We start from the raw sequence: 8,304 nt of genomic DNA, 5'->3' as shown, positions 1-8,304 counted from the left end.
AAAAAAAAAAAAAACAACTTTTAGGAAAATGCCCGCGAAATCAGGCATTTTAGCCGCAACAATCACAAAAAATGCCTGCAAAATCCTGGAGGGATTGGTTCTTTAAACTCTATCGGGGTGATGGGGAACATCAGCGTCTTTGACATGTGACCCCTGCCAGGAATCGAACCTCCGACTCTCTCCTTGGAGGACGACAGCTCCAACCGCCGACCCCACAGCCGCCACCGAACGTCCCAGCTTTCCTCCAGCCTTGAACGCCTCGTTGCATCTGTGAATGTTAATCGTTTGAACAAATCGGACCAAATTTAAACAAAAAAAAACGACTTCCCAGAATCTGTTACCATGGCGATAGGCTCTCTTAGTGGATCAGAACAGTCAGCTTCCCTAAACTTCCTGAATTTTCACATCACGTTGTTTTTTATTGGCTGTCCAGATTCTTTCACTTCATTCAAAAATCTGCACTTTTTTAATTTATTTATTCATTTTTTTTGTCCACAAAAGACAGTTAAACTTCGGTTTTAGCAAACACTTAAACCGTTCAAACGGCGGACTGATCGTGAGCTCGTTTCCGATCAAAACCCGAGGTCACGACCACGACGGAGCCGCGGTAACGGACCGCTCTCTTCCCGCAGGTGGTGCTCCGATGTCGGATGACGCGGAGGCTGGCCTCGTTGAAGCAACTGAAGAGCCCCACCTCGGCGGCAGCCAAGGAAAAGAAGACATCAGAGTTCAGGGTCTCCCCGGACAAAGTGTTCCCGACGTCTTTTCCCGCTTTTTCCGACGAGGAGGATCCCTCGGTGGGCACCACACACACACAGCTTCTGTATCTTCCAGTATTTTCCAGGATAAACATTAAGGGAGCTCAAACACTTCCATTTGTCTCCTTGATCTTTCCAGGCTCTCGGGAAATCGGCCGAAGAGCCCGTGGACCCCATCGACGTGTCTGTGACGACACGCATTCCTTTCTTCAAGCTTCAGGTAGGCAATCAGCTCAGCGCCTGTTTTTCGTTTTCTTCTTTTTCTTTGTTTAGACACTCATGAATCACCGATATTGTTGCCAGCAGCTGACGATCACACGAAATCAACGATTTATTTGAGGGTTTTTGTTGGAGGGTCGATCGGACCCGAGAGTCCGCCGCAGACACGACGGCACGTGTTCTCGCGCTCGCTCCGACTTTTGCCCCTTTTACACGGGCTCTAATTCAGAAGTCCGGCTCTACTCCGCTCGATAAAGAATGCATCGCTATGAAAACTTGGCGCAAGTTGTGTAAACAACGGATTCTCCTGAGACTTCAGGAAGAGAGGCGCAGTGGAAGAAACGCTCTGGATGCCGCCATTGTTGCGCGGAGTAGGACGGCTGTTATCGCCGGAGATTTCAGGCTTTACAGCGCCTTCAGCTGGGGGACAGACGGCAGAAACGTTGCAGGGTAAGCTAACGCTGTTGTTTAGATCCCTACCTTCGCTCTTTATGCTTGGATCTGGCCACACCCACGACCAATGAGTGAACAGGAGCTAAGCTGGCGCCGCCCACCCGGCTGGCCCTGCTCCGAAGCAGGGACCAAAGAAGCAGGGACCGGCCTCGAAAAAATGCAGGTGGAAACGTGCGCAAAGCGAGCCGAGTAGAGTGGAGCCGGTGGAAAAGGGGCTTTAGCATGTCTGAACCGGTGACGTGGCCGTCCAACGCTTCACGACATTATCGATGTTCTAAGCGTTGCTCTCGGTTCTCCAGGTTCCCCAGCGCTGGAAGCTCATGGACTACCAGCCCGTCCCGACCTGGGAGGCGTTTAACGACTACGTCCCGACCGCTCTGGCCCGGCCTCTTCGCTCCGGAGCTCCGGTAAACGTTCAGCGTTTGTTCCTAAATAAACCTTCGCAAAGGCAGCTCCTTTTTGAGGTGCGGTAAACAGTGTCTTACATGTAGATAGCCCTTCGGAGCACCGCTTTTTTTTTTTTGGAAGGATTAGGACTGTTATGGCGGGACAAACTCTCTTCTGGGCGAATGTAAATTAAAGAATTCGCTGCTAAAAACGAGCTTCCACTAAAAAAAGATTTGTGCTTGTTTACGTTTTAATTTTTTCCTCCGATAAACCCGTGATGAGAGAATAATTTAAGGGTTACAAAGACGGTCTCAACGGCTGCGTTCCTGTTTTTACGGCTTCGGCTGCGTGTTTTAAAGTTATAATCTGTAACAACTTGTTGCTTATAATATAATAAAATATAATCCAGGGAGCACTGGATTTTTGCTACTTTTACCTTACCTTTAAGCTAGCCCTTTGCTACTTTTACCTTTCCTTTAAGCTAGCCTTTTGCTACTTTTACCTTTCCTTTAAGCTAGCCTTTTGCTACTTTAACCTTACTTTTAAGCTAGCATTTTGCTACTTTTACCTTACTTTTAAGCTAGCCTTTTGCTACCTTTACCTTACCTTTAAGCTAGCCTTTTGCTACTTTTACCTTACTTTTAAGCTAGCATTTTGCTACTTTTACCTTACCTTTAAGATAGCCCTTTGCTACTTTTACCTTACTTTTAAGCTAGCATTGTGCTACTTTTACCTTACTTTTAAGCTAGCATTTTGCTACTTTTACCTAACCTGTAAGCTAGCATTGTGCTACTTTTACCTTACTTTTAAGCCAGCATTTTGCTACTTTTACCTAACCTGTAAGCTAGTCTTTTGCTACTTTTACCTTACTTTTAAGTTAGCATTGTGCTACTTTTACCTTATCTTTAAGCTAGCCCTTTGCTACTTTTACCTTACTTTTAAGTTAGCATTTTGCTACTTTTACCTTACTTTTAGGCTAGCATTTTGCTACTTTTACCTAACCTGTAAGCTAGTCTTTTGCTACTTTTACCTTACTTTTAAGCTAGCATTGTGCTACTTTTACCTTACTTTTAAGCTAGCATTTTGCTACTTTTAGCAACAGGCTCAGGGCTCCCATTGATTCAGAGTTATGGGGAGTTGGATTCTTTGTGGTCTCTTATTTTGAAGGGCGTGTTTAAACACAGAACATCAGGGGGAGGAGAGGCTGTTATTCATGTTGATAACGCAGCTAACAAAGCTGCGAGGACACGTTGGATTTACCTTTATTAGGTTTTCTTGCTGCTCGTATCGTTTTATTTTGTTATATTTATCCGCCGCACCTTTAAAGGCCGCTCCGTGAAAACACTGTCTGATAACGAACCGGTCCATGGAGCTGAAAAGGTCCGGGGCCGCTGCTCTAGCGGAGCTGCAGCAGGTAAGATGCTAACTGTTCGTACATTCTTTAGGATCCCTTCGATCCCAGAGTAACGGCGCTCGGAGCAGAGGACGGAGAGGAGCCCGTGGCGCCGGAGGACGCCGCCGAGTTCTCCTTCAGCGCCCCCGACGCTCTGCTCGGACCGTTCCCGGCGAACCCTCTCAGGATCTTTGTAATCTGACTCACTCATCGGCAAATCCTAACCCTCCGCACTCCTCCGGACTCGTGTTTGATTTTATTTTCCTTTTTTTTTCCTCCGACGTCGTGCGTCAGAACCCGGCGCCGGGCCTTCGAGCGTACAAACCCGGACCGAAGTATCTCGAGAGCGACTTGGAGTTCCACCTCTGCCCCCTGCCCAGGTTAGCATCGACTCACATTATCGCTCTGATCCTCTTTGACCTCTTACCCCTGTCTGTTGCTCCCTTTTCCTCGCAGATACGGCGTCCCTGAAAGCAACGCGTGGGGCGGACGGACACAAACCCCCCGCGCCCGGAAGGTAACTCGACCAAAAATAAATAAAAATATATATATTTTTTTAATTTTACGTTTCGTTTCCTGACAGGAGGCGATCGGAGGGCTCTCGGAACGGAGACGCTTGGATCCCATCTCGGCGTCCGAGCAGCTCGCCGGCTCGCCGGTGCCGCGCAGGTACGTGGAAGCGCGGCGGTTTAATCCTAACGAACCAAACGAAAAGAGCGGCGTTCCCACGCAGCGGATCTTTGTGATGGATCTCCTTCCCCCGCTCATGGAAGAATGTTTTTTTTAATATTCTTCTCCCCTCCAGCCAATGAACACACGTTAGCCGAGGAGCTAATCCGCGCTAGCATCGCCTGATTTCTTTTCTTTACCAGCTGAAGAAGACTCGGTTAGTCACTTCCTGTAACTCAGTGGTTCCCAAAGATTTTCTTCTAGACCCCATATGGATTAAAAAAATTCCCCCCCCAAAAAAAAAAAAAAAATCCATACCGCTTCCCGCGCCCCAAACTGCAATGGGGCTGCGTCCCCACTAGGGGGTGCACCCCGCAGTTTGGTAACTGACGTCAGAGGAAGAAGACGGATTTTAACGTTAAAACAGCAGCCGAACCAGCAACAGCCTGAAACGTACAAATGATTAAAGATTTATTCTTCGAATTAATGATTGAATGAATTAATTATTACGAGGATGGTGACGATAAAACGAGCGAGGGATTTTTACAAACCGACACATTTTAACACTAAATCAGTTTGTTTCGGTCTCTTATTTAATATATATTAAATTGTCGGGAATATGTTGCACAAACTGAAATCGGGTCAAATAAAAACATCGTTTTTTAAAATTATTATTTATTTCACAGATGCAAAAAAATTAAAAGGTAAAATAGATATAATCGAGCACATGAAGGAGACATGGTGTAATTACTTTTTAGTTGTGTTTTATTTGTAGAAATAGTTGATCCTCTAAACCACGCGTGTCAAAGTCAAGGCCCGCGGGCCAGATCCGGCTCTCTGTAACGTTTCATCTGGTCTCTGGTTCTTATTTAGCTCAAAAAAAACTGAAGTTTTCTCTGACAGTGACTTAGAAACCAACAATAAATACTTTTAATTTCTGTATGATCAGGTTTTTGTCCGATTTAACGTTAAAAACTTCATTAAAAAGCTAAGAAATGACTGCTAATGATGAGCTTTTAGAAGTTTGAGCTATTTATGTGTTCATTAAAGTTTATTTGCTCTAAATTCTGTATAATCTGTAAGTGGGAAAAAGATATAATACATCTAAAACTAATTAATTTATGTAATTTTTAATAAATTTTGATCGTGATCGGCCCTTGGCTGTCATATAAGCCAAGGGCCGATGGCTATAATCATTGTAGGTAAAAGCTATAATAATAGAAATGTAAATCATTATTATTTAAAGTCCATAGTAGCTGTTGGAGCTGGACAAAATCTGAAAAATCGGTCCGAATCAGACCTCGTCCGATGCAAAAAAAAAAAAAAAATCTGGATCGTCTGAAAGTTAAATCGGAGCTAAAGAAAAATTGGCCAGGAAAGCGATAATCGGTGCGTCCCACTTATTTGATCTTGTTAGGGTTTTGAAATAAAGACGTCATCTGGAATCCTCGGATAAGTAACGACTTATTCAGCTTTTAATCTGAAAGAACAAGAAAGAAGCGACGTCGGATGTCACAGTGAAGCTGTTTCAGGTCCTTTTTCTCTCTTCGGTGAAATAAAAACAGAGACTTTGATCACTTTTTGTTTTTGTTTTAGCATCTAAAGCTTTGTTATCCCGGAGAGGGAAATATTTACTTCTCTGTACCTTTAATTGGCTCGTTTGTTTGTTTGTTTTAGTATAATTGATCTTGTTCAAAGGGAGATTTGGTTCTTTCATCTCCGCAGCCGTTTCCTCTGCAGGTTCGTCGACTTCGACGCGGAGCTGCTTCCCGTCGGGGCGCCCCCGCCCCTCGCCGCCGCCCTCCCGGACGACCCCCCGCCTCCGACAGACGACCCGTAAGAGAAGCCGTTTCATCTCTCTCTCTCTCTCTCTCTCTCTCTCTCTCTCTCTCTCTCTCTCTCTCTCTCTCTCTCTCGACCCCTTGTCTTCCAGGGGTTCAAACTGTCTCTCCCCCTACAGGCGTCCCCCGGGCGTCCAGCTCTCGCCGCAGATGATTGGAGCCGAGTTCCTGCGCGGGAGGGCGCCGGTCGCCGGCGGCAACCTGATCAGGTCGGCTCGCTCGCCGTCGTTTTTTCTGAAAAAAAATCATATATACGCCAAAGGAAGCGGCTGCCGTGCTATAAATAGACGCGAAACTGTTCCCATTCGGGTTCAGACGCTAAAAATAAAGCTCTAGGAGGCGGAAGCGCTCAAGATAAACCAAACAAAGTTAACGAACGAGCGGCGGCAGCTTCCTGCGGGCTGGAACTCACTAAACTGCTGTCATAACAATTAAGCAGATGCTCCTCTTTTTATTCCTGGAAGAAAATGTTTAAATCCTTCCTTTTCTGACCCAACATCTGATAGAAGCTCACAAATATTTGATTAAAACAGCTTTTTTTTTCCTCACATACTCGTGTTAACTGGATATTGAAAGACTTGGGAGTTAGATTTAATTGAGTAATGGATGAAACGTTTCGTTATTTCATAATGTGGCAAAGAGGAATTTAGTTGGAAATGGCACTTTTGAAGAAGGCAAGGTATTAAATACGCTCACCAACCCCCAAAATAAGCGTATCCAGACAGAGTGGTGGAAAGGAAACGATGCAGTTGGCAGTACGAACACGCTGCCGGACCGTGTCGGAAGTCCCGCATTTGGCCCTCACACGCCACACAAAAAACCCCACAATAACACGGCCTTTTTGTCACTTTAACGCTACATTTAGCGACTTTTCAGATCCCTCTAGCATTTTTTTTCAAGCGACTAGCGACAAATCTCGTGACTTTGGCGTCTACATGTGAGAAAGCGCTCATTCTGCAGCGTGCCGTAAGCCCCGCCCACTTCCCCCACTGACAGCCGTCAATCTCCCAGCAGAGAGGAGACCCGCTCGTCTGACGACAGAGAGCTAAAGATGGAGAGGCAGAAAACTGAAGAGGCAGAAGGATAAAGATGAAAAAAGCTTTTCAAAGTGGTTGAAAGACAGCGGGAACAAGAGACAGGGAGGGGGGGCTAAATGCGGGACGGTTGTCAGGTATTTAGGAGGGGTAAGACACAAAAGACACACAGACTGGAGAGTTGAACTGAAGCCCGTGTGTCTCTTTACGACGTTTTGTAGGATTTGGCGCACACAAGACGGGCGACAAAAGAACCGATTCGGTGCCGACTCTCGTCGTCAGTTCGTTCCTGCCGCCGCTCCGACTACGTCGGTCTTCCGCTCTTGCGTGAAAAGCAGCCTGAACACGGCGCGATGAGCGCCGCTAGCTCGTCTGGCTAGCGGCGTAAACTTTGGTACGTGAAACAACTGTCCTCCTTTGGTTTGGTTTGTGTCGTCACGGCAACATCCCATCACCACCCAGCTCTCCTCCTAACCCACAAGGGCATCCGCGCTACGTCGCTCTGGCAACTGCCTGATAACACAACGGCTCTTCTACAGCCAAACTTGGACAAAAGACACTTGGACCTGAGTGTATTTTGACGTGAAACTCATCGAACTAAAGCTGCTTTTTTTTTTTTTCTTTCAGACCCGGCCGGGAACATCAGCCGGAGGTGACCCTCGGCGCCGCGGGTAGCCGGATGAGAGAGCGAGCGGCGGCCCGACTGAAGCAGCTCGACGCCGCCGACGGAACCTCTCAGTCACCAGGGGAGGAGCAGGTTTAGGTCAAACAACAGCTGGGGACACAAACACACACACTCAACTTTTTCTGCCTCTGGAAAAACAAAAACCGCCCGTTCGGTTCCAATAAAAAGGCGACTGAGCCATGAAACGAGTCTGCAGAAGCCAAGAAGTTCTCCCCTTTCTGTCGCCGTTCGTATTTCCACTGATGTATAAATAAAAAGGAAGTAGAAGAAGCAGGAAAGCAGCTGACGAGACCGTACCCTCTGTCGCCTGCAGAGGGAGCTGCAGCTCTACGACACGTCCGTCCATTTTTTATTTTATTTTATTTATTTATTTTTTTACCCCACACGTCTCTTTGAGAAAAACGAACCGATTCCCTCCTTTCTAACAGTTTGGACGCGTGGTCGAATCCTCACAGCAACAAGTCCCGTTGAATTAACTACAAAATAAAAGCTCGTCTTTGGTTTTAACCATTGCAGTTAAAAAAAAAACAAAAACAAAAAAAAACATACCCCTTTTTTATTTTTTTGCAATTGCCGTTTTTCTAATTTCGTTTTAAAAACAAAAAAAACAAAACATGCTTGTTTTGTTTTTGCAATTTTATTTTGAAAACCAAAAAAACGAACCGTACACGGATTTGAAACGTACGACTGTCAATAAAAATAAAACCCCGCAGATTGGATTCCGACAACACGAGCATCCAATTTGATATAAATAAAAACCTGCTATAAAACGACGCTACAGCCGCTTTGCTTCCAGTTTTCCCGCCAAAACGAAGGAAAAACGGGCGAGAAATTAAAAAAACCCACCTCGTTTCTGTTAATCTCG

At 45.9% G+C, this 8,304-nt stretch overlaps 1 protein-coding gene across 5 annotated transcripts in view; it reads left to right on the top strand.

The window, feature by feature from the left end:
- cfap221 (cilia and flagella associated protein 221) overlaps positions 1-7,998 on the top strand; it is a 37,051-nt gene extending 29,053 nt beyond the window's left edge. For 4 of the 5 annotated variants that reach the window (XM_025002337.2, XM_025002335.2, XM_025002338.2 and 1 more), the window contains exons 15-24: positions 633-797; positions 898-978; positions 1,730-1,837; positions 3,263-3,403; positions 3,505-3,590; positions 3,667-3,727; positions 3,794-3,879; positions 5,605-5,715; positions 5,840-5,929; positions 7,382-7,998. In XM_025002337.2, coding sequence (XP_024858105.1) covers positions 633-797; positions 898-978; positions 1,730-1,837; positions 3,263-3,403; positions 3,505-3,590; positions 3,667-3,727; positions 3,794-3,879; positions 5,605-5,715; positions 5,840-5,929; positions 7,382-7,517 — 1,065 coding nt within the window. In that variant the 3' untranslated portion in view covers positions 7,518-7,998. The remainder of the gene's footprint in view (positions 1-632; positions 798-897; positions 979-1,729; positions 1,838-3,262; positions 3,404-3,504; positions 3,591-3,666; positions 3,728-3,793; positions 3,880-5,604; positions 5,716-5,839; positions 5,930-7,381) is intronic. The other variant, XM_025002339.2, reaches the window with a different exon arrangement.
- The last annotated feature ends 306 nt before the right edge of the window (positions 7,999-8,304 follow it).

This window comes from Kryptolebias marmoratus, linkage group LG8 (genome assembly GCF_001649575.2).
Source record: "Kryptolebias marmoratus isolate JLee-2015 linkage group LG8, ASM164957v2, whole genome shotgun sequence".
NCBI lineage: Eukaryota > Metazoa > Chordata > Actinopteri > Cyprinodontiformes > Rivulidae > Kryptolebias > Kryptolebias marmoratus.
Note: the sequence above shows the minus strand (reverse complement) of the source record. Positions and strands in the feature narration are given on the sequence as shown.